The sequence below is a fragment of the Periophthalmus magnuspinnatus genome, chromosome 4, assembly GCF_009829125.3.
Source record: "Periophthalmus magnuspinnatus isolate fPerMag1 chromosome 4, fPerMag1.2.pri, whole genome shotgun sequence".
NCBI lineage: Eukaryota > Metazoa > Chordata > Actinopteri > Gobiiformes > Gobiidae > Periophthalmus > Periophthalmus magnuspinnatus.
In genome coordinates, this window is record NC_047129.1 from 28,929,970 (window position 1) to 28,956,660 (window position 26,691).

At 40.4% G+C, this 26,691-nt stretch overlaps 2 protein-coding genes across 2 annotated transcripts in view; one reads left to right on the forward strand and one right to left on the reverse strand.

The window, feature by feature from the left end:
- ankmy1 (ankyrin repeat and MYND domain containing 1) overlaps window positions 1-26,691 on the reverse strand; it is a 295,837-nt gene that overhangs the window by 210,423 nt on the left and 58,723 nt on the right. The window lies entirely within an intron of this gene.
- Window positions 1-26,691, forward strand: part of ano8b (anoctamin 8b) — a 92,254-nt gene that overhangs the window by 34,838 nt on the left and 30,725 nt on the right. Inside the window, exons 2-3 of the mRNA XM_033965241.2 lie at window positions 11,042-11,152; window positions 19,468-19,600. Coding sequence (XP_033821132.1) covers window positions 11,042-11,152; window positions 19,468-19,600 — 244 coding nt within the window. The remainder of the gene's footprint in view (window positions 1-11,041; window positions 11,153-19,467; window positions 19,601-26,691) is intronic.

Below are 26,691 nucleotides of genomic sequence, written 5' to 3' on the forward strand. Positions count from 1 at the left end.
GATACAGGGAGGTTCTCTACTGTGTTTTAAAACTCATTTGAATCGTTTGAATAATTGCCTTAGTTTGAAGATAGCGCTGTTGTTTTAGTCTCTTTGTGAAGGATTTCTGCATCAGTTTATGGTGATTCTAGTGCATGTATCAAACGCAAGGCCCGTGAGCCAAATTCGGCCCGCCACGTCATTTTATGTGGCCCGCGACAAAGTAAATTAAAAGGTATGACTGTCTTAAAATGGCAGTTTATCAGGATATACACAGTTAAACAGCCATTTTTTCATGTCTATGCAAATCCACATGCAATATTTGTAACTTGAATAAGTAATAAATGTAGAAATGCTTAATTAACAAGACTAAAACGTAGTTACATTTATCTTACGGTTACATCTGGCCCTTTGAGAGCGACCATTTTGTTGATGTGGCCCTCGGTGAAAATGAGTTTGACACCACTGTTCTAGTGTTTTGTAGAGTAAAGCAGTTCAAATGAGGCGAAAAATGTTAACTTTAAACTACCACTTCATGACATCATAAGGTGAAACAGAGCATTTTCCACTTTGAGTAATGCTGCATAATTAGACTGTTTACATCTGCAAACATGTGTGAATGAAACAAAACACAACTTTTGGTCTGTTTTTGAGCAGGTAACAACATTTTAATATGGCTTAAGGCTCACAAAAGTCAATCTTTGCGTAATATAAACAAACATTTTTCTGATGCAGGTTTTGTAGAATTTGAAACCACTTTAATGTTTGGCAAATGTGCAACAATATCTTCTTCCAATTTGTTTTTATAACACCAAGGCATTATCGTGTAATGAGAGTTTCAGTATAACAAAATGCAAAATGCAGCAGAGGAAGAGAGAGGAGAGAAAAGCTGCCAACTGCCGTCCTGATTGAAAACCATTAAGATACTAATGCACGTTTAAAGGTGCGTTATGGAACTTTTCTGGTGGAGAGTGTTTTACCTTCTTGTCTCAGTCAGTGGTGGAAGAAGTACAAGTAGTGGACTAAGTACTGTACTTAAGTAGTATTTTTAGACATCTGTTCTTTGCTTTAGTCAGTTTTACAGTGGATACTTTTTACTTTTACTTCACTATATTTGAGAGCAGTATTTGTACTTTCTGCTCCACTATATTTTTGAACTGGGCTGAAAGGTAAAAGTACTTTTCATATGATTTTGAGGGGTTATTTTTCCTGACTAAAGTAAAATTTAAGTCAATTTTAGTCATAAAAGATGGGGGATCTTTTTAAAAAAATTCTCAATTAAGTATAAGTAGGATTTAGTATTAAAACGTTCATATATCCTGACCTTTTAGTAAAAAAAAAAAACAAAACTTAAAGGGCTTATATTACACAATTTTCTTATCTATTTCTCATCAAAAACTGACCTGGGGTTGTGTTTTGTTTCATTCACACATGTTTAACAAACAAACACAAACTGCATATTTAGGCTCAATTCTTCTCTCAAACCGAAAACACTCTGTTCCACTTTGTGATGTCATCATGTGGTAATACAGGAAGTGCTCCACTGTGTTTTTAAACTCACTTCACCTTCACTAGAATCATTTGGATAATTTCAGCTCTGGAATTGTCAATCTCTACTGACGGTAAAAGAGCAGCTGGTAACTTAAAAACTACCACTTCATGACATCACAAGGTGGAACAACAGCATTTTGAGCTTTGGAGATGTACAGACTAATAATAAAGTGTTACTCAAACATGTGTGAATGAAACAAAACACAACACCAGGTCTGTTTTTGAGGAGGTAACAGTGTTCTAACATGGCGTAAAACTCACAAGATTCAATTTGACGTAATATTGGACATTTAAAGTGTATACAATCTACTGACTTTTTGTTCAGCTCCTTCACGTCCTGAGATTATTATATTTGTATAACGGCTTGTGTGAAGTGCCTCTGTTATTTTTCCTGACTAAAGTTTTCGAGTTCAATCTTTGTCTTCGAGCAAACAGAAAGAAACATGCAAAATTCATAAGAAAAAATAAGAAATTGATTTGTGTCGTTACTGTCGACCAAAATATATATAATTTCACTTTTACTTTACTTTTTACTCTTAAAGTACATTCTTACTACTTTATTTATTTATTTATTTATTACTTTATTAATACTTCTACTGAAATATAAATTAACTTGATCCTTTTATTTCGTTTACTTGAGTAACTTTTTACGTCTGTATCTGTACTTTTACTTAACAAAACTGAGTACTTCATCCACTACTCGTCTCAATGGAGGAGCTAGTACTTTGCATGGAGTGTTACGCAGTATGGCATTAAATCATCTGGCTCCACGGAGAGATCTATTACAAAGTACAGGAGTAGAAAATGCAATCAGAAATTTGATGAATAGCACAGGTCGATTTCAAACGCATATTTCCAAAGATATCTCCCGTTTCTACTCCGTGAAACAATTTAAAATCCTTGTTAGTAAAAAAAAATCATAACTCATATTTTCTATTACAACGAAACCGAAGTAAAATGTTTATTCAGCTTTGCAAATGGACAGATACAGGCGTCTGGAGGTACAAACATTATGAATAATTTAGCGTTACTGTACAGTATGTTTCCCCACTGGCACATTCGGAGGCTCATTTACATAACGTAGCGTGTGTCCTGGACGCGCTGCTGTGAAATGGCTTTGCGTCGGATTTGGGTTTTGAAATGTGGCAGAACGAAATGGATTCTGGGAACTTGTGGCTATATACCCAGAAGGACGGGACGGTAGCGGGACAACGGCGCTTTTATGGGACAGGTGTGGGATGGGAAAACAGAGTGGCTGATATACGGAGGTGTCGTCATGAGTAATTTACAGAGCTCTTTGTTAGATGTGTACTCGCTGTAGTAGCCAAGGGACCACACAAAAGCGTTGGCAGGATTAAGAGAAGCAGTGGGTAGTATTATGTTCTGTTTTTATGAGTATACGGGAATATGGTTCATAGAATAATACGATAGATTTATTCAACACTGTCACTGCGTATAATAGTGTTGTGACTATATTTATATTATTTTATTATCTCTTCCAGTGTTGTCACGATACTAAAAGTCTAACTCCATTTTGATGCTATGGACTTGATACTCAAAACTGACTCTGATACTACAATAATAATCAAGAAAATAAAAGAAATAAAGGACTATACTTAAGTGGATTTAGTGATTTGGAGTGAGATCCAGAGTAAACTTGTTAGCTTCTTTTTTATGCTTTAATTATCTGAGTAACTGTTAATATCATATCTCAGTTTGCTGTCTATGCTTCATGGAGCTGAATAAATATAAATGTGTTTCGTTAGCTGCTGTACTGCTATTCAGCCTTTTGTTCTCTATTTTATTTTTATTATTTTGTTCTTAGTCTTGGATTTTGTAAAATAAATTTCCCCAAAAACACGACTTATAGTCCAGTGCGACTTGTATATGTTGTTTTCTTCATTATTATGCACTTTTTTGCTGGTACGACTTAAACTACAGAGCGATATATATAGTACAGAAAATAAAGAATACACTTTAAGTATCTGTACTACATTTAAGTACATTTTGCAGTGGGTACTTTTTACTTTTTCTCCACTACATTTTTTAATTGGACTGGAAAATGTAAGTATTTTTATTATTTTTTGAAACCTGCTGAAATGTCGAAGGCACGCATGCCCAAACTGTGGCCCGTGTGCCAAATGCGGCCCTCAGAGCAATTTTCTTGGCCCTTGAGCATCAAGGTGAATTGGCCCATATCACTTTAAACAGTACTTTTTACTGTACATTTCTGAAAATCTACTTTAACAAGCCCATATCAAATATTTCATGTGTCCCATTGAGGATGTTAGTGTGAATCTTTATTCTAGTGGTTTAGTCTAACTTGTAATAATAATGCAGATTTGAAGTATTCACTGTATTGGCGACCAGTTTAAGGCCCTCAATCGGCCCTCGGCTTTGTACAGGGTTTTATATGTGAGAAAAGTTTGGGCACCACTGGTATAAGGGGTTTATTTTTAACATGTCTGTAATTTGAGCAAACAAAACCAAACAAATAAAAACGGCTAAAAAACCCCCGACAGATTTAATTGTTTCTACTGAACAGAACAAAATCCAGCACAAATCTTTATCAAAATCACTACATTTGAAGCTTTATAAGATCTCAAAATCTGTGTGAAATACTTAGACTTTTTACTCTTTAAGTATCTGGTACAGTATGTGTACTTTTACTTAAATAACAACACTTCTTCCACCACTCATGATAATAAAAAACACTCTTTATTTAGACAAACTAATATAATTTTTAACTTCCTTTTCTATTCCCACGTGTCTTTATATCTGTGTAATCCCTCCGTGTCCAGTAGGTTCAGTGGTCCATGGGCGTATACTCGTCTATTTGGTCTTATACTTGTTCTTTTACAGATCAAGATCGTTGCACATTTCTGTTCTACTGCTGTTCATGAACTTTGCGATGCAACACTGGAATTCCCCCATCACAGGACAAATAAGATTCTCTTGTCTTATCTTACTCCTTTTGTAAATGAACATTAAAATATATAAAACTTATGCTTCTTCATTAAACATCATATACGTGTAACTGGGTTTATTGACTTTTTCAACATTTCGACGCCCAGTTCTGTATTAAGTCGTGTTACTTTTCATGCTGCTGTGTTATTTTGACAGTATTTGGACAGTGTTGTAATATTAGTGTGAGATTGGCCAATGACAGACACTGAATCTGATCCTATCCCTGAATAGAACAAAGTCGCTCCAAAGATAGTAAAATGAAAGGTGTTTTATTTAATGTTTTGAATGTTTTGATGTCGTTCTTAAACCTTCATTTTGCTGACTCTGTGTTTCTGTCTCTTCTTCCCGAACGCCAGGATCAAAATTGTCCTCTCCAAAACAAAATGTCAGACTGAACAAGCTCCTGTGTGTCTGTGAAAGGTGACCCACTTCTCTCTCTTCCCCTCGCTCCCTCTGTCCTCTCTTTCCCCCTCTCCCCTCCACTTTCTCTTCTCTCCCTCTCTTGTTGTTCCTCTTTGGCTCGCTCTTCTCCCTCTCTCTCGTTCTGTCCCTCAATGTCCCCTCCTCCTTCTCACTCTTTCCCCTTCCTTTCTCTCCTCTCTCCTTTCTCTCTCACGCCATCTCTTCCTTTCTTAGCCACCTCTCTCTCCATTTCCCATCTCTCTCCCTCCCTCTCCTGTTTCCTTTCCTCTCCCCTGCTGTCTCCTCTTCTCTTCTCTCCCTTTCTCTGTCTCTCCTCTCTCCTCCCCGTCTCTCTAATCTCCTCCTTCCCCCCCTCTCTTACTTATCTCTCCCTCCCCCTCTCTCTACCTCTCTTCTCTTTTTCTCCCTTCCACTTATTTTCCTTTCCTCTCCCCTCTCTCTCCCTCTCTCTCATCTCCTCAATCTTTCCCCCTCTCTCTCTTATCTGCTCCCTCTCTCCCCCTCTCTTACTTATCTCTCCCTCCTCTCTCTCTCTACCCCCCCCTCTCTCTCCCTTTCGCTCCTTTTTCCTTTCCTCTCCCCTCTCTCTCCCTCTCTCTCATCTCCTCAATCTTTCCCCCTCTCTCACATCTCCTCCCCCTGTCTCTAATCTCCTCCCTCTCTCCCCCTCTGTCTCATCTCCTCCTTCTCTCCCCCTCTCTCACTGATCTCTCCCTCCCCTCTCTCCTTTTTCCCTCTCCCTTGTGCTCCTTTTTCCTTTCCTCTCTCCTGTGTCTCATCTCCTCCTCTCTCCCCCTCTCTCTCATCTCCCCCTCTCTCTCACTTATCTCTCCCTTCTCTATCTACCTCTCACCTCTCTCCCTTCTGCTCCTTTTTCCTTTCTTCTCCCCTCTGTCCGATCTCCTGCTTCTGTCCCCCTCTCTCACATCTCCTCCCTCTCTCCCCCTGTCTCTCATCTCCATCCCCCTCTGTCTCATCGCTTCCCGCTCTCCTCCTCTCTCTCCCTCTCTCACATCTCCTCCTTCCCCCTGCCCCTCATCTCATCCCTCTCTCTCTCTCCTCTTCTCCCCCTGTCCCCTTCTCCCTCTCTCTCTCCGACTTTCTCATCTCATCCCCCTCTCTCCCTCCGTCTTTCTCATCTCATCCCCCTCTCTCCCTCTCCTCTTCACCCCTTCTCCCCCTCCCTCCTTCTCCCCTTGTCCTCCTCTACCCCTCTCTCTCCCTCTTTCTCATCTCATCCCTCTCCCCCTCTCCCAATTCTCCCCCTCTTCCCTTCTCCCCTCTCCCCCTCTGCCCTGCTCCCCTCTCCCCCTCTGCCCTTCTCCCCTCTCCCCCTCTCCCTCTCCCCCTCTCCCTCTCCCCCTCTGCCCTTCTCCCCTCTCCCCCTCTCCCCCTCCTCCTCTGCCCTTCTCCCCTCTCCCCCTCTGCCCCTCTGCCCTTCTCCCCTCTCCCCCTCTGTCCTGCTCCCCTCTCCCTCTCTCCTTCTCCCCCTCTGTCCTGCTCCCCTCTCCCCCTCTGCCCTTCTCCCCCTCTGCCCTTCTCCCCTCTCTCCCTCTGCCCTTCTCCCCTCTGCCCCTCTCCCCCTCTCCCCCTGTCCCCTCTCCCCCTCTGTCCTGCTCCCCTCTCCCTCTCTCCTTCTCCCCCTCTGTCCTGCTCCCCTCTCCCCCTCTCCCCCTCTCCCCCTCTGCCCTTCTCCCCTCTGCCCCTCTCCCCCCTCCCCCTCTCCCCCTCTGCCCTGCTCCCCTCTCCCCCTCTCCCCGCCCTCCTCCATCAGGAGTCCAGATCATTTGTGTGTAAATGTGCAGTACGAGCCGAGCGGCGTCTGGGGTCAGTCCGTGGGTCAGTCTCGTTTAAACTGTGGTCCCTGCAGATAGAGCTCAATGAGACTCCAGAACACAGGAGGTGTCAGGTTTTCACATTCTTTCCATGACGTATTTGTTTTCAGGCGGAGATGACTGTGAAGGGTTTTGCTGGTTCATATTGCAGCGGCGGAGAAGTGGCTTATAGCGACGTCGGGTTATTTTCGGTGCAGCTTTAGAAATAGATGCAATGAAATTTGACCTATCAGTAATGGGACGATCTTGAGGTTTAAGCGCAGTGTGGTATAGAGACCAATGGTTCCTTAACTGTTTTAATTTTTTTGCAATTTTAAGTCACTCTCATGCTCTTTGTGGTTGACTTTTGAATTCGCAGTGACACAAACAAGGGCTATGGACAAGGCATGTGCGCGTCCCGTGAGTTAACGCCGAGTTTGGCCGCGGTAAACGTGTATCTCTGCATTTACGCGCTTTTACGGCTTAACAAATAGAAGTCAACGCCGTCTCCCTTTCCATGATCTCTCTGTGGGACCCTGTTTACCTGTGTCTGCTTTATCTGTTCTGCTCGTCTGTGCTACGCAAGCAAGAGAAAGAGAGGAGTAAAGCGAAGGAAAAAAAACGCAAACTCCCAGTTGATTTTAAGGCTAATTAATTTGTCAAAACCCATTATAACTCAAGTGCTGGTTTTATATTGTCACCAGTTTAGATCTACTTTCAGAAACTTTTCCGACTGAATCAAAACCGTGGTTGATAATGACGTTGCGTTTCAGTGAACAGGCTTTTTAATGGGACGTGGGGCGGGTTTGAAGCACGCGGCAGTCGTACTTGAATGCGCAAATGTGGAGGTCAGAGGTCAAGAGATAAGAGGGAGCGTGCACACGGAGCTGCAGCGCTCAATAAAGACTTGTATTAACAGTTTAGAGTTGGCGTTTTATCTGTACGTGGAGGGATTGTTGCAGCAGGTAGGCACTCGGGGCGGTGTCCAGACTCTCGTTCTTTTGGAAACGTCCCAAGGAGACCCACCTTTGAGCCGTGATCCTGAAGTTGAGAACCGATGGTATAGAAAACATGGGGGAGAATAGTGTGGTTATTGTAAAGGAAATTTAAATATTGTGTGATTATTTTAGCTTTTAGACATCAAGTGGTCTTGTAACTAAAACTCATTTGGTTTGATCGTCTAAGACAGTGTTGGGAAACCTTTCACGTTGTCGTAACGCTCGGCTCAGGGGGGGACCAAAGATACAGAACTCGTGGGGAAGATTTACAGTGTTTATTTACAGAGGTGAAATTTAAACGAACGAGAAGCAAACGGGGAAACCAGGAACAGGGCGTGAGTCGTAGTCCCGGGTGTGGGAGACGGACAGCACCGGCAGAATGGAACGGGGTCTGAGACGGGGAAGCGGAGCGGGTCCAGGGAGCGTAGTCAGAGAAGGAGCGGACTGTACCGGCAGGGTGGAGCTAGATCAGAGGCAGGAGAGCACAGCAGGTTCAAGGAGCGGGAGCAGGATCTGGCAGGAGCAAAAAAATCCAGTTTAGTAAAAGCGACAAGAATGAAAAAACAAGAGCTAAGCCAAGTGTATACTACCACTGAGGTACGCGGATGATCTGGCGCCGAGTGTCAGGTCCTGGCTCCTCTTATTCCTCCCAGGTCCCCAGGTGCGGCTGATTGGGAATCCGCTTCAGGTGTGCATGGGAGGAGACAGCTCTCCGCCCCAGCTCCATGCTCAGACACGTGACCAAGACATGGAGGGGTAACAACAGGTGACAGGACAGGCAGGATCATGACACACGTAAACCCTTTTTGTTCCCTTTTGGTCGCTAATTTTGTTAAGATGCGTTTGTAACGTAAGTGAAGATCCAGACAGTTGGCTTTCACATCCCTGTCCTTTGAAACGTATCACACCTTGTATTGTTTTGACTCCACATGTTACATCCTGAGGTGATCCAGCTCGTGAACACCTCCAGGAGCTCGTCTGACTACATCCTACTTTGAAATATATACGTCCTCTGGTTCATCTCAAACTATATAAACCTGGTGATTTCCGTCATTCGGGGTCTGACATTAAGGGGAGATGCTGTCGGACCTATTTCTTGCGAGAAATAAACTCTTGTCTTTGCTTCAACGTTCATCAGAACCTGCAAAAGGAGTCTTATTTCCACAGCAGTCATAATTCTAACATTTGAAACTCTTTTGTTGATGCATGCACCTTAAGCACATACCAGATTTATCAAATATCAGTTGAAATGGTTGGAAACGTAGCACCATCTCAATATAACAGCAGTACACCTGACTCTGGTTCATCAAATGTGGTATTTATATTGTATCCAAGGAGACGCATAGATAAAAGATGTAAAAGTGTGCAGACATTAGCCCATTAAATGCCAAAAGATGCACCTGATTTTGCATCTCCCATTGGAAAATATAATGTATCTTGATGGACAAACAGGAATTTTTTATGTGTTTGACGACTTTGATTTATGTACATATTTTGTGATGCATTTTTGATACTGTCTGTGATGTTTGCTCTATTTGAAAATGTGTAATAAAAACAAAAAAGTGGAAAAGTTGCTAAGGAAAAGCCTTGATACTCCATAGCACTTGTTTGAAGTGTTTTCCGCCTTTGTGCCTGCATTCAACTAAAATACCATGATGCTATATTTACAGCCTTACTCTGAGCTCACTCTAGGTTCATGTTGTTTCTTTTGTTTTTAACCTCACTCTGCTTTATCCCGACTTGGAGTAAAGCTCTAAAAATACATGCACTGGGGCTGAGTTTAATGGATGTCCTCTGTCTGTAAAAGCATGTGGTTTAGAGAGAGACTTTGAAAGAAGAAGATTGACATTTGTGTGTTTGTGGCAATAGACCTAATTAAAAGTGTGTGTGTTATTATATATTTTTTATTTTTTTCATATAGTCCAGTCCTCCTTTTTGGCTGTTCTTTCGTAGCAAACGGTGGCCATCTTGAGCCGTTTGTTTGGCTAAATCAGACATTTTTTTTTCACACTGATCTTCAAATTATTTTCAGGTGGAAGGTCAGTTGTCGTCTTGTCGCCATGGAGATGTTATTCTCTTTTTACCTGTAATGTTCGACAGTATTGTTCATGTTTTATAGTCTCCGCATATCGGACCAGCACCTCAGCCTTGTGCCATCCCATACTTGTCACCGTGGGGTTAGTATATTGCCATACAGTGGAACATTTCAGGCAAAACAATAACATCTCCATGGAGACGAGCATGGGGCAGGACTAGTGCAGCTTTAACTTTTATATGAGGTGACGTTTTCTTTCTGCAGGCTGTGTTAGTGCATACTGGCTGATTTGGGATAAGATGTCATAGATTTACCATTTAAAGCTGTAAAATAATAAAATGTTGAATGGTGAGTCTGTTAAAAATCTGCAAAAAAAAAAGAGCTGAAAAGGTACGAGCTGTACTGGCCCCTGTGTGAGAGCCGGGGACAGGTGCACTTGTCAGGGGGCCGTGTAAAGGACCCTGGCATTTAGATCTGTGAGGGGCATTTGGCTCAGACCTTGGTTCAATGATGATGTTATAAATGTCATGGGCTGTTAGGCTGTTTAAATGTGAAAAACTGACTCTCTCTTTTTTCCCTTTCCCTTTCTTTACTCCCTCTCTCTTCCCCCCTCTATACCACTCTCTCACCCCTCCTCCCCTCTTACCCTCTGTCTCTTCTCTCATCCACCTCTCCTCTCTTTCCTTCTCTCTCTCTCTCTTTCTCACCCCTCCCTTCTCTCTCCCTCTCTCCCTTCTCCCTCTCACCTCTCCCTTCTCTCTCTGTCCCTCTTCTCTCTCTCCCTCCCCTCCCCCTTCTCCTCTCCCCTCCCATCCCCTTCTCTCTCTCCCTCCTCTCTCTCTTTTCTTCTCTCTTCTGCCTTCTCTCTCTCTCCTCTTCTATCCTCTCCCTCCCCTTCTCTCTCTTTTCTTCTCTCCTCTCCCTCCCCTCCCCCTTCTTCCTCTCTCCCTCCCTCCTCTCTCTCTCCTTCCCCTTCTCTCTCTTTCTTCCCCTCCCTTCCCCCTTCTCTCTCTCTCTTTTCTTTCTCTCCTTCTCCTCTCTCCCTTCTCTCTCTCTCTCTCTCCCCCTTTTCCCTCTCTCTCTCTCCCTTCTCCCTCTCTCTCTAACTTCTCCCTCTCTCTCCCTCCCCTCCCTCATCTCTCCTCCCTTTTTCTCTTCCCTCTCCCTTCTCTCTCTCCCCTCCCCCTGCTCCTTCTCTCTCTCTCTCTCTCTCCCTCCTCTCTCTCTCCCCTCCCCCTGCTCCCTCTCTCCCTTCTCTCTCTCTCCCCTGACAGATAAGTTGTTTGGGAAGCGGCTGCTCCAGGCCGGGAGGCACATTTTGTCTCACAAGTCGTGGATGAAGACGGTGCCGACGGAGAACTGCGACGTGCTCATGACATTTGCAGGTCAGACGCCCCCTAGTGCCCGGGCCCGGTACAGTCTGTGCCGTCTGCTGTCGACACGCATCACTCCCACTCAGACCTCACATCACATCTGCAGTCAATAGACGGGACAGGACCAGACAGAGACGAGACGGGACGAGAGACAGGGTCCAACTCAATGAGACAAGACGAGATTTTGACATAATGAATAACAAACAAACTGCGGATGTCAGTTTTTATTTATTTTATTTAAACCTGCAGTGTGTAACTTTTCTAGAAGGGAGTCCACCACTGCCACCGAGAAATATTATTACTTTGTCTGGAATGTTTCATAGTATAGCATTCATACAATTTGCTCATTTAATTACTCTAAAATACCTTGAAAACCCTCCATTGGTCTACTATGTTTCCATGGTGATAGATATGTTTAATGCTGTACTGTGCGACATATAACTGACAGTGACATACAGATAATTCCCATGGACATAAACATCTTTACACATTTTTACAAACATTCCAGGCAAAGCAATTACTGTACATCTCCATGGAGACAAACAGATAGCAGACCCAACACCAGAAAAGTTACATAGTGCATCTTTAAAGGGCCCATATTACACTATTTTGATCTATTTTAATGTTATTTCCTCATCAAAAACATATCTGGAGTTGTGTTTTGTTTCATTCACACATGTTTAACACACAAACCCTGCGTATTTCAGCTGAGTTTTTCTGTCAAACTGAAAACACTCTGTTCCACCTTGTGATGTCATCATGTGGTAATACAGGAATCCACGGCTTAAAGTTCTCAAGAGTCAATTTTACGTAATATAACATCGGCATCAACATAGATATAAACTTTTTTAAAATGGTGAAAATAATTTGACATTTCCCGTGTTTTATGATGGATAAAGCCATTTCCGTTGTTAGCGCGTAGCCTCCATTAGCATTTGTTAAGGTCATGTTGTTTTTATGCACTGTTTACTATTTTTGGTGGATTTTGCTGCTTCATGAAAATATTAGATCTGATTCAGCCGCATCTAAAGGGCTCCGTGCAGTGTACTGTAGCTGACAATGCCATACAGATAATCCCCATAGCGGACCATCATTACAGATATTGGGGTTATTTTAGGATACTTTTTTAAAATATGCACTGTGTAACTTTTCTGGTGGAGGGTCTGGAGATGTTATTGCGTTGCCTGGAATGCATTAAACGTGTCTATCTTCATTGAAACTATCAGGTGACGCAACCAAGCCAAGTTACAGGTCAGATCTATGGAGAGGCGATCCCATTCATAGTAATAATGCATGTTTTTTCAAGGTAATTCGAGCAGTAAAAACACCAGTAACTGAATAAATTCAGCATATATAAGTATACTGACATACTGTGGAACATTCAATAATATCTCCATGGACAGTACACCCAACAGGAAAAGTTACATAGTGCACCTTTTCCACAGACAACCACGGTTCAGTCCCTGGCGTAGTCCTGGTTCTAGGTTAAAACTGGTTAGATCTGGTCTTTTTCTGTTTTGGACCAGGTTTTCTAGATCAGAGGTGTCAAACTCATTTTCACTCATCAATAAAATGGTCACTCTCAAAGGGCCACATGTAACTGTAAGTAAACTGTAAATGTCACTAAGTTTTAATCTTGTTAATTAACCGTTTCTATATTTATTACTTATTCATCTTACAAATATTGCACATGGATTTCTATAGATATAAAAAAAATGGCTGTTTAACTGTGTATCTCCTGATAAACTGACATTTTAAGACAGTCGTACCTTTTAATTTACTTCGCAGGCCACATAAAATGACGTGGCGGGCTGAATTTGGCACACGGGCCTTGAGTTTGACACATGTGGTCTAGATTGTTAGTCCTTTGCGTAGTCTGGATTATAATATCAAATTTTTGTGGTATTATTGTGAGAAGAAACAGATAAATAATTTCATTTATATTGCTCAGTACATTGTAAAGTAAATGTAACAAACAGTTCAATTACATTTAGGTTTACGTTTTTAGAGAGTAGACTAAATTGAAATTACTTCATTATATTATTTTAAAATTTGGACAAAATTATTTGTTTTTAGTATTAAATTATTTATTTATTTATTTGATAGGGACAGCACATATTAATGAACATCTGTAAACACAGTGTAAATATGCCAGATTATAGCAAAAAATACTAATTTCCAAATTGTGACCCAAAAAACACAATAGTCGTTTAATGTTGCAATTACATAATAAATATAAGATGGATTGTTTAAAGGGCTCATATTACACTATTTTCTGATCTATGTTAGAATGTTGTTTTCTCATCACAAACAGACCTGGGGATATGGTTTGTTTCATTTGCACATATTTAGAGTTCTTCTCTCAAACAGAAAACACTCTGTTCCACCTTGTGATGTCATGTGGTGATACAGGAAGTGCATTTATAAACTCCATACACTTTCACTAGAATCACTTGGATAATTTCAGCCCTGTAATTACCAATTTCTACTGAACAAAAGGTAAAAGGCAGTTGTTAACTTGAAAACTACCACTTCATGACATCACAAGGTGGAACGGACCATTTTGAGCTTAGACAGATTAATAATATTGATGATTACTCAAACATGTGTGAATGAAACGAAACACAACTCCAGGATGAGGCAGCAACGTTCTAACATTCCAAGCAAAGCAATAACACATATTCTTCATTTAGACAAGCAGACGGCAGAAGTTCCACTAGAAAAGTTGCATTGCGCAGCTTTAAATTCATACAGCACAAACTGAATGATCCACTCTGTAAGTTTTCAGTGATATTTGATCCTTTGCACATCCCAAACTCCTGTCACACATTGTGCACTGTGAGCGAGGGATGTGGTGAGTGGCGTTGGGATTTGGCTGTAAATCAGTTTGAAGAGAAGTGTGAGCCGAGCCAAATGCACCGAGGAGCCGGGTCCAGTCACTTTAAATCAATCACTGACCAATGCAGCCTCGTGTGCTCCAGAAGAGACGGCGCTAAATGTGTCGACAGCTGATGCTATCGGTAAAAATGTAAGGGCAGGAATGCTACTTGGATGCATAGAAAATGGTGCAAAATTGGTGCGTTTTAGTATCTGGATCAGTCTCAGATACAAAGATGAAAAAAACAGAGGCTCGCAAAAAGTACGAAATAATTAAAAGCCTTTATTACCACGTGGCAGATAAAGTTAAAATCACGCCAATGCATTTCGACCACAGTTTCCAGGCCTTAGTGGAGAGTTAGATTATGCTCCCTTCCTCTAAAACCACACGCGTTAAACTTATGTAAATCATTATTAAAAAATGTCCACAATGTAACACTTCAGTAGTTAATTCTGGTGTCTATATAGTGTCATATATGTTCATTATTTAACCAACTACAGCTCAAATGCAGTCATATGAGCTCATACGACAAAAGTAATACATAATTAACTGCAATTGCAAAGAAAAAGTTGATGCTGTATTTATCGAGTCTGAAAAAGTGTTGTTCTTTCTATGATATATTGAACGATAAGTCGATTAACCGGTTATCATGATAAATCTAATTGGTACTAGGGTTATACAATATATTCATGTATCTTTATTTATACAGGGAGAGCCCAATGATAGTAAAATACTCTCTTTTTCATGGGTGCCCAGTTTAAATACAGAAAAATGCCACAAAAAAATTCATAAAAATAACTACATGGGTCCATTTAAAGCATTAAAAACAGGAGCAGGTGTGATTATGAATGTTTATCACCAGATTATTAAAGTGAAATTGTGCGTCAGTTCAAGTGCGGACAGTTTTTAGACATAAACACTCATGAGATCTTGGGGAATCTATCGTCGTAGTCCCTTGTAAACACATTCTATACAGTGTTATTCTCTCGACAGTGATGGGTTTTAAATTCGTCACCTGTTATGAAACGCAGGGCTGAGTGAAAGAGTGGATCTGGAGGTTTCAAAGTAGAGGAAAACGTATCAGTATTGCAATACACATAACCAACAGGCCTATCTGAACAAAGAAATATATCACATCATATCATTTTTATGGCAAATTTGAGTAATCCTACCAATATAACCTCAATAACATCACATTGCATTGTCTTACAGACCTAATATTATTATTTCAAGTCTTTTTTAAAGTATGAAGTATGAAGTTTGGGCTCTCCTGTTCTATGAATACAAAATCCATATTAAGTCTAGGGTTTGTCTTGACAGAGTTAATGTGTTGTAATGATCTAATATTTTGTGTTTAACCGTTTTTACGTTGCTGTTACTGTAACTGCTTTTGTATCTGCCGACAAGTTGATATGAAGCTCCTCTTCGTTCGTTTTTGGAGACTGCTCTTGTTTCGCTCTTGTTTTGGGTTATGGCCCACAGTTGCCCTTGTGTTCAGAAAATAAACAACCAGAAGAAATTTGGCGTGTTCCTTACACCAGAACGCTAAAACAACAGCAGTCTCAACTCACTAGAGCCAGTCTCCAAACAGACCAGACCAGTAACGAAAAAAAAGCTTCACATTAAGTTGTCGGCATAGCAACCAAGTGTCACATACAAAAGCAGTTACAAAAGGCGTGAACTCTCAACTAAACACAAAATATCAGATCAGAACTGAAATTATGGTGTTAAAACGTATATTAAAAGATTGCAGTATCTTTATTATTAGTCTGTCCACATCTCCAAACCTCAAAATGCTCTGTTCCACCTTGTGATGTCATGAAGTGGTAGTTTTCAAGTTAACAGCTCCTTTTTAACTTTAGTTCAATAGAGATAAGTGGTAACTCCAGGTCTGAAATCACCCAAATGATTCTAGTGAAGGTGTATAGAGTTTACCACATAATGACATCACAAGGTGGAACGGAGTGTTTTCTGTTTGAAAGAAGCCTTAATATGCCGGGTTTGTGTGTTTAAACATGTGCGAATGAAACAAAACACAACTCCAGGTGTGTATTAGTAACAAAGATTTCAAAATATTGCTCAAGCCTTTGTTATAACGAGGCCCATCTTCAGTTCTTAGTCTAATCTGCCTTGAAACTGGCATGTTGCATTGTATTAGTAATAATCCCGTTGTACTGCCAGTGTCTCTCTTATTTGTCAGTTGTATTGCTCACCAGTCTCTGATTCATTGGGTTGAAACCAAAACAGTGTCACATTGTCACAAAGCCCTCTGCGTAATACACTGAAGCAGCGTTACTGAGTTTCATGCATAATGTTTAGACTGAGAACGTTCACAACCATTTATTCCAACAACAAGAGGTTTGCAAAAGAACAAATTGAAATGTTTTTGGTCTGATTTTGGAGATGGATGAGAAATGAAAGTGGCAGCGTCCTTGGAAATGTGTCTGGCAAATGCAGCTCATGAACAAAGACTTCAGTCATGATTAACACGTTTTATTATTACGAATGAATCAGGCTTAGTAATGATGTACTTAATAGTCTTCCCGTCAACTCAAAGCTCGCACAGTAGGTAAAATCCTCCAGCTAAAGCAATTCAGATCAAGTTTCGCGCAAGATCTGACTATGTGCGCTCTATGGGTCCTCTTTATTTGAGGGAGTCGGGCTCAAGGCTGCCCAGACTATGGAACAGCGCCCTCTACCTGTCAGATCTTCGTAGTCTTTAACGCAGCTTAAGACTAGACTGTAACACACTCGCTCGACAGGACATCTTTGTGTTTTATTGTTGTTATTCTCCGTATCGTATTATCTGTGCGTTTGTTGTTGCGTTTTTTTTTTTTGTTGACTTTTATGTGAAGTACTTTGGTCATCTGAAGAAGTTTTAAATGTGGTGTATAAATAAACTTGAATTGAAGATCTGGAGATGGGTCCCTGAGCGCTGTGCTGCAGTAGCTCTCTGCTCCTGACAGTCTGCCCAGCGGCACTGGTGGAAGGATGGGTCGAATGCAGAGGATTTATTTCCCTCGTTCAATTCAATTCGAGTTTATTTATACAGCACATTTACCACGACTTCAGCTGGCCAAAATGCTTCACATAAAAGTCAACAAAAACGAATATACAGATAACACGACGTGCCCAAGATTCCTCACTGCAGGGCGACGATAAGATGAGTTTGGACACACACCACAATCCCTGAGACAGTCCTGCAGAGGTTTGATTTTCGTCTGAGCGTCAGTCCTTCATGAGGGATCAATAAAGTGTACGTGGACTTAACCTGTTCCACTCCCAACCCAAACCTTTTCATTAAATAGTGAAAAAGTCTGAATCATTCTTAACCTCCTAAGACCTGACCTGAAGAAGAACAGCATACAAGAACAGCAACAATGCAAAAACGCTCAATTTAGAATATTTTGTACTGTATTTTTAAGAGTTTAGAGTTTGTTTTTTGTTTTTTTGTGTAAAAGCATATGTCTTCCTGCACCTGTTAGCAGCACACATTGAAAGACACATTGTTCCAAGACGCACACTTGTTGTTTCGCATTTTGTTTTTACTCAGGACAAATGTTGCTGTGTTCAGGCACTTTATAAATAGTTTTTGCAAATCATTATTCAAATGTTCTATAAAAATGATTAAAACATAGCATGAATGTCCTCATATGTGGACATCATTTTTCTCAGAAACATAATGCATAACATAAAGAGGTAATTTACTTCTTCTTCTGCTTCTTCTGCTCCTGCTTCTACTTATGCTTCTTCTGCTTCTTCTTCTTCCTCTTTTTCTTCTGCTTCTTCTTGTTCTTCTTCTTCTTCTTCTTCTTCTTCTTCGGCTTCTTCTGCTTCTGCTTCTTCTTCTTCTTCTTCTTCTTCTTCTTCTTCGGCTTCTTCTGCTTCTTCTTCTTCTTCGGCTTCTTTTGTTTCTGCTTCTTGGGCTTTTTCTTCTGATTCTTCTACTGCTTCTTCTTCTTCTTCCTTGGCTTCTTCTTCTTCTTCCTCGGCTTCTTCTGCTTCTGCTTCTTCTTCGGCTTCTTTTGTTTCTGTTTCTTGGGCTTTTTCTTCTGATTCTTCTACTGCTTCTGCTTCTGCTTCTTCTGCTTCTTCTTCGGCTTCTTCTGCTTCTGCTTCTTCTTCGGCTTCTTTTGTTTCTACTTCTTGGGCTTTTTCTTCTGATTCTTCTACTGCTTCTTCTGCTTCTGCTTCTTCTTCGGCTTCTTTTGTTTCTGTTTCTTGGGCTTTTTCTTCTGATTCTTCTACTGCTTCTGCTTCTTCTTCTGCTTCTTCTTCGGCTTCTTCTGCTTCTGCTTCTTCTTCGGCTTCTTTTGTTTCTGCTTCTTGGGCTTTTTCTTCTGATTCTTCTTCTGCTTCTGCTTCTTCTGCTTCTTCTTCTTCTGCTTCCTCTTCTACCTCTTCCACTCATCAGGTCCCAATCAGCCCAAATAACAAAATGAAATGACTAAACCATGTCGTGCATGAGTTCTGGTCTTAGGAGCTTAAACTATTTGTTCATTAGAAATTATCCATCAGTGCATTTATTAAGGTCAGTTAAGACGTTAATACTGAAGTGGAGACGTGAGGAAGTCAAATGAGTTTAATAACCCGTAGAAGTATGTACCAAGTAATAGTATAATAAAAAACCTACTCAAGAAACAATCATCGCCCCAGTACAACCTATCCCAAGTACCCTCGAAGCATGAATCAATACTCTTCACAACAGCAGAGGTAATAAAAACAGTCTTAAACACAAACAGACTGTTCATTTCAAACACTTATCCCTCACTTACTTTATGCATTTGGAGCATCCTAATTATTCACTTTGATGAGTTTATAAGCACTTCTCACAACTTTTAGAAACCAGGGCGGAGTTTTGCCATCGCAGTGCTGCTAATGCTAACCACAACTAGCATGCTAACAGTGCACTTCCTGATGATCAGACAATAAAACACTTTATTATTAGATGCTCATAGTAAACAACAGACTTATTTTGACGTCAAGAGCTGCTTATACAATATTTCTGTACATGATTCTAAAATTTCAAACTCAATTTCGATACTGAGGAGTAGACGCGATACTCGATACCGATACCAATACCATGATGATACTAAAAAAATACTCAACAGAACTCAATAGACAATAGAATTAAACATTAAACATTAAATAATAGTGTTTTCTTTTATATTACCATTGCTTTTTTTGATACATTTGACAACCCTAAGTACACATTTAGCTAAAATACTTGAGAAAAATCCAGTACAGGGCCTTTAAACATCCCAGCCTGAAGTGAGTGGGCGTAGCTCGTATCAGATGTTAGCGATGGAGGAGGGAGCAGCCAGAAAACCCTCTCAAGAGCTCGTCAGCGTAACACTTAACCTCTCTGTGAGCTGCGATCGTGGAAAAAATAGACTGGGCTGCGTGGGAACACTGTTTGAAAATGTGTTGTGTGTACTTCCTGTTTCAGACACCACTGATGACCACACGTTGCTATGGTTACTGAATCACATCCGACTGGGAATCCCGGAACTCATCATCCAAATCCGGCACCACAAGCACACGCGCGTCTACGCCTTCTTCATCACCGCTACCTACGAGAAGTAAGACCTGCTGGAGTTTAGATTTTTATGTTTTTAAAGGGCAACGATTGGAGGGCTTATGTTTGGGTCAGATTGATCTCTTAGAACACATGTGTCAAACTCAAGGCCCGCGGGCTAAATGTGGCCCTCCACGTCATTTTATGTGGCCCTCGACAGGGTAAATTAAAAGGTATGACGGTCTTAAAATCTCAATTTAACAGGAGATACAGTTACACAGCCATATTTTTACATCTAGGCAAATGCATATGTAATATTTGTAACTTGAATAAGTCATAAATACAGAAGGTTAATTAACAAGTTATAAAATTTGTTAGATTTATTTTACATTTGGCCCTTTGAGAGCAGCCACTTTGCTGATTTGGCCCTCGGTGAAAATGTGTTTGAACAATTTTTCTCTTAACAACATTTCACCTAAGAAATGCAGAAAAGCCAGTTCTTTTTTACTGCAAGTACTTTTCTATCAGCATACTTTTACTCCTACTTGAGTAATATTTTTTATTTAAGTAACAGTCGTCTTGTTTGAGTAAAGGTTTTAGTTGCTCTTCCCCTCTGTCAGTAAGTCTACAAGTCACAAAAGCTTTATGTTTTTTCAAATTTTCTTGCCTATCCTTTGAAAATACCAGATTTAGCCAAGGAGTTCCCAGGCCACGTGAATGAAGGGAAAAAACAAGCATTGACGTCTAAGCATTGAATCAAGATTTAACAAAAGTAAATATGTCTACATTAAAAAAAAAGATGTATACTGGTATATTACATAGCTTTATTTTTAAGTGTTTCAGAACAACCCAAAACTTCCTTCGCGTTTCTTCTTATAGGAATCAGAAATAGAGAACTTGGTTTGTGCATTTTTCAGAATATACCATCTAACTCTAAAGAAATACGAAGCTCCCAGACTGGATCCTAGCGCTAGAGGAGGAAAAAATCTAAAATGCTTCACCAACTCTCAAAATACTGCAAGACTCAAGTGCTCAGGGAACGCAAAAGTAGCACTGTTCCTTTTCCAGTGCATTTGAAACACGAGTCCAATTTTAGCTTTACTTTTTATAGGTTTTATAGCTGAACCAAAACATGTTGTCTTGTGTGTGTGTGTTGCTCAGGTGCAAAGTGCTTCTGCCTCCGCTAAATGTGCCGTAATGTGGCTTTAAGAGGGAAACATCTCCAGCTGTCTGCGCTCCACAGGGACTGCACGATTAAATTAATGAACCAAACTCAAATCGTGCTGTTTAGAACCAACTGCTTTAAATGATACTGTTTAAAAATATATATCCACGATCAGTAGTTATGTTTGGATTGATAATAATGGTGAGACGACTATATAAAGTTATTATAATGTATTTTAAACTGTATCTCTTGGGTCTGAAATGTTGTGTTTTATGTTGTTTTTGTGTTCAAAGTTCATATTTTAAAGAGAAGAATTGATCAAAATACTGCAGTACGCCTTTGAACTGCCAAATTAATGAGAATCACATGGATTTCAGAACTACAGGGTTAGCAGTTTTTATGCAAAATGAGACAGGAGGTTTTTGTTGTTTGTAAAGGAAATTAAATTGCAGCTTTTGGGATGTGCCAACTGTCCCCGTTAAAATTGCAATTTTTTATTTAATTGAGATTTATCTTGCAGCTCTGTTTTCAGTGGTGGAGTAAAAGTAGTGACGTACTGTACTTACCTGCACATTTTAGATATCTTTACTTTACTTAAGGGCCTTTTAGAGTGGATACTTTTTACTTTTACTTGGCAACATTTGAGCACAGATCGGGCTGGACCATGTGGAGGGGAGAATCTTTGCATGTTTAACTTTAAGTATTCAGTATTTATAGTTTTATTTTGTCCTTCCTAATGGAGAGACTGTAAAAGAGGCTGGTTTAGACCATCGGAGAACATCAGTGTAGCCTGGTACAGACACGGGCCACACATTAATCCAGCCCGCCAAACTTGACCAAATTATATTAAAATAGTTGAGGGTAAACCTTGTTCAATTTACTTTTCCCCTGTAAATCTAACGAAGGCAAGTTTTTAAAAGATTGCACGGTAGAGACGGCAGATGTCTTTTGTCCGGACAGTCAGGGAAAGTTTGAAAAAATCAGTTTGTCACGCAGAACTGTGACCCGCCGTGTGGAAGTGATTGACAAAGACATAGCCAAATCTCTAATACATACATATATATATCCTGGCCTGGCCCCTCTGTCAAATTTTAGAACCCACTGTGGCCCATGTGTCAAAAAGTTTGCCCACCCCAGGTCTGGTACATGTGGTTTTTTCTTAGTTTTGTTCATTTGTGTTTCTTGAGCGCAGTTAATTTGTGTAAATATGTGATTTTGCCACACGTTACCACAGTGAACTTGAATACATTTTTGGTTGAATTTAAGATTTTTACTTAAGACCACATAAGCCGGCATTCCCACGTTGACTTGACTATCCGATTTCCATTTGATTTCTTGTAGTCAAGGTTAAATTGCGTATGAAAAAATGGGCCACATATCTTTGGTGGGGCCGGGCGGGTGCGCTGGTCCGTCTAGGCGCCGTTCTAGCGTCTCAGTTAGCATTACATTAGCACTTATTCTGCAACATAAGCAGTTTGGTCACCATGGCGATAATCTTGATTTACAGAGTATGATATATTACCTCTACTGCACTTATGTGATTGAGGTTTTATTGGACTGACCCCAGGAGGGCCCATATTTTGTAGCGGGTGTGAATTTTACAGCAAGGTGGGGAGTGTATTAGAGTAGGGACAGACAAAATGAGAATGAAAAACTGAATCATGTCCCATACTAATCTGTGTTATAGTAATGTGTATGTTATAATGTGTGTGTGAATGAAACAAAACACAACTAATTATGTTTTTGTTAAAAGCTCACAAGTGTCAATTTTGTGTAATATATGAGTTTTAACGTGACCCTACACATTAGTTCAGTGTAGTTGAGCAAAATTAGCTTCACCTCAGTACAGATGTATTGTATAAACCTGCATTTTATCCTCCAAGAATCAGAAAGTGTGCTGTTAGTATGCTAGTCGTTGTTGGTATTACCGAGACCAAGATAGTTAGTCCTGTTAAATTATAGAAATGTTCACATCGCACATCTACGACTTTAAAATAAGGACTAAACTGAGACTAAATGTAGAAATAAACCTGGGCTAGACCAGGACTGTGACAGAACCAAACCAGGACTACACCAGGAATAAATCAGGAGTGTGAACTTGCCCACTATGTCTTTATTTACACAAACTCTCTGGTGGCACAAAAATCAGAATCAAACTGAAATGAGATACAGGCAGAATGTTGGTTAGTGTTTGGTTGGAAAACTAATCATGAGCTCTGTGACCATCTGCTGTTCCTGAGTGAGACTGCAACTAACTATTATTACAGAAGGTGATTTACGAACAAGTCAGTGGTGTAGTCCTGGTTTAATCCTGTTTTGGTCCTGGTTTAGTCCTGGTTTAGTCCTGGTTTAGTCCTGGTTCAGTCCTGGTTTAGTCCTGTTTTGGTCCTGTTTTGGTCCTGTTTTGGTCCTGGTTTAGTCCTGGTTCAGTCCTGGTTCAGTCCTGGTTTAGTCCTGTTTTGGTCCTGGTTCAGTCCTGGTTCAGTCCTGGTTCAGTCCTGGTTCAGTCCTGGTTCAGTCCTGGTTCAGTCCTGGTCCAGTCCTAGTTCAGTCCTGGTTCAGTCCTGGTTCAGTCCTGGTTCAGTCCTGGTTCAGTCCTGGTTCAGTCCTGGTTTAGTCCTGGCTTCGTCCTGGTTTAGTCTTAGTTGAGTCCTGGTTTAGTCCAGTTTTAGTCCTGGTTTAGACCTGGTTTAGACCTAGTTCAGTCCTGGTTTAGTTTCGTTTTAGTCTTGGTTTATTCCTGGTTTATAGCCCTGGTTTAGTCCTGTTTTGGTCCTGGTTTAGTCTTGGTTGTGTCCTGGTTTTGTCCCATTTCAGTCCTGGTTTAGACCTAGTTCAGTCCTGGTTTAGTTCTGATTTAGTCCTGGTTTAGTCCCATTTTAGTCCTGGTTTAGTCCTATTTTAGTCCTGGTTTAGTCCCGGTTTAGTCCTGTTTTGGTTATGTTTTAGTCCTGGTTCAATGCTGTTTTAGTCTTGCTTTGGTTCTGATTTAGTCCCGGTGTAGTCCTGGACTAAACTGGGACCAAATCAAAACTGTGAATATTGATCATGAGCTGTCCAACCATCTGCTGTTGCTGAGTGGACCTGCAGGAAAAGATTATTCTAGAAATTAACTTACAGGAAGTCAGTGGTTTAGTCCTGGTTTAGTCCCATTTTAATCCTGTTGTGGTGTTGGTTCAGTCCTGGTTCAGTCCTGGACTAAACTTGGACCAAATCAGAAATGTGAACGCATCCAATATGTCTTTATACTCTCGCACTCTGACAAATCCATGCGACTATTGTGGCTGAAGTCGGGGTCACTTTAATTTCCCCTGGTCTGACTTTGGCGCATAAACACAGAAATACAATCACACAACATCCAGCTCTCTGTGCTGACTCCGCGCTTTACAAGAGCTCAGCGAGGAGCAGCAGGGAGACGGCCCCAGATGAAACTGCTGTAGAGCTCAGAGCTGCACAACGGGGCCCGGGAACGAGGAAAACAACCGTTACCATGGAAATTCACCACGTTTAAAGCAACAGCGCACAATGTTAAAATGTATTAGGAAACATTATGTAAAAAAATGTAAGCAAAAGAGCCGTGGGACAGTTTGATAAGCTTCTGGGTCCCTATTGGTAAATATATTTATCACACTGTAGAGTCACACTTTTGAACAAACGCTAATTTTAGTATTTTGTATCTTAAAGGTCCTATATTACGCAAAATTCTCTCTTGTGAGCTTTAAGTCACGTTAGAATGTTACCTCATCAAAAACATAGCATTCACACATGTTTGAGCCTTTATTATTAGTCTGTATTAGTATCTCCAAAGCTCAAAATGCTCTGCTCCACCTTGTGATGTCATGAAGAGGTAGTTTGCAAGTGAACAGTTTAGTAAAAATGGGCAAATCCAGGTCTGAAATTATCTAAATGATTAGTGTAGTGAAGGTGGTTGGAGTTTAAAAACACAGTGCAGCACTTCCTGTATTACCACATGACATCACAAGGTGGAAATGAGATTAAATATGCAGGGTTTGTGCGCTAAACATGTGTGAATGAAACAAAACACAACTCCAGGTCTGTTTTTGATGAGGAAACAACATTATAACATAAAAAAAAAAAGTGTAATATGGAAACTTTAAAATCTCTATTGGTTTAACATTATCCTCACTGTAACTTCTTTAAGGTGTGATGGCACAATCCTGAGTTTTATACATCACAAAATGATAAATAATGTGATATTAGCTTGCACAATTTCCATATAACTAGAAACTAAATGTACTGCCATAATGCCCAGTGTATAATTGTGATTTTTGTTTGGAGGAGCTAAAGATTCAGGGGTTTCAACTTGATCTTTGAGGACGATTCAGAAGATATCGTATTTTGTTATAGCTTTCTAATTGCTATGGCAACGGGTCTACATTTTCATCACTCCGAACCCATGGATTGAGATACGAATTTCAGGAGGAAAGGTGGTCGCGGTGTGTCCTGAGATTAAAACGAGAATCAGAGGAGACACAGCAGCTTAACAGAAGCACATGGGCAGGTCTGGAGGAGCAGTGACCTACATTTTACATGACAAGGAGGATAACCCAGAAACGGGAGAAGTGGGAGAGCATCTCAACACATTAAAGCTTCACTCTGTATTTTTAACACTAGAAGCATCAGCAGAGCCAGGGAACGTGAGGACATGCGGATATAAATGGAACATGTCATTTTTCTGCTCTGGCAGTGTTTTTTTTAGGACGATTTGTAAGATGCTCTATTATGCAAGGTTACATTAAAGGCACAGCATGCATCTTTCTCAATGTTAAAACCATACTTTGGAATATTCTCCATGAAGATAGATATGTTTTATGCCAGACTGTGGAATATTATAGCCAAAGGAATAGAGACTGACCAAATCTAATCATCCACAACCTTGTTTTCTTCAAACTGGATAAGAGAGCAGTGTAATCTTTTTTTTTTTTTTTTTTGCAGTACCTATTTGGACTAAAGTGTTCAAATTAAATCGTATATGCATATTTTCCATATTTAAGCAGCTAAATATGATACCTGATACGCTATAAAGGGCAAATATCGATATATAGGCCAACCGGGACAACATATCCATGGAAACAAGCAGCAGGATGCATGTTTTTTTCAGTTTTTAGTGTAATAAACAAAAAGCTTTTATTTTAGTCTATTTTCCAGCAAAAAAGTTACATACTCTGGCTTTAAAGGTGCATATGTATTTTTTTGGGTGGAGGGTGTGCCACATGCTTATCTCCATGGAGATGTTGTCACTTAGGCAGGAATGTCTGAAGTATGGCATTAAACGTATCTAGTATTTTTCAAAATGACCTTGATAAACGTTTACTATTAGCAAGGATGCCTCTTCATAGATCTGACCTGTAACCTGACCTGGTGGAATTGCTTGTTTCTGTGGAGGTAGACACGTTTAATGCCATACTGTGGAGAAAAGAGAAAAGCAGGTGACAGACCCACAAACAAAAACGTGATGTTCTAGTCATTGTTATGATTTGATCTTTTGGCATAAACGAATGTCCCTGTGTTTCTGCCTGTTAAGCACCACATGGTTTTTGCTCTTGATTTGCTCGTCTTTGTTCTTTTCTCTCAAGGTTATTGTCGTCCACCATGTTGAGTTTGTCTCTGAAGCCACAAAAGACGATGCGTTTGTGATGACTTCATTAGTGTCTCATTAGGATTCTTGGCAGCGGCTCCTCTGAGGGGCGAGAGGCACAGGGGGATGGAGTAGACAAAACTTGGACTCTAGTGAGAGATTCTTCAAAATAACATGACTATATTAATAATAAAACTAAAGCAAATGTGCGGACGTAACATCTCCTTTTTTATTTGAAGTTAAAGGTGCTGTACTTGAGTTTTACTGTGTTAAAAACATAAAAACAGAGCTAGTTCATTTTAAATGGTTTGCAGTTGGCCAAAGTTATTCCTCACTTACCTTCTGCAATTTCAAGGATCCTAATAATTCATGCTAACGGTGCACTCCCAGA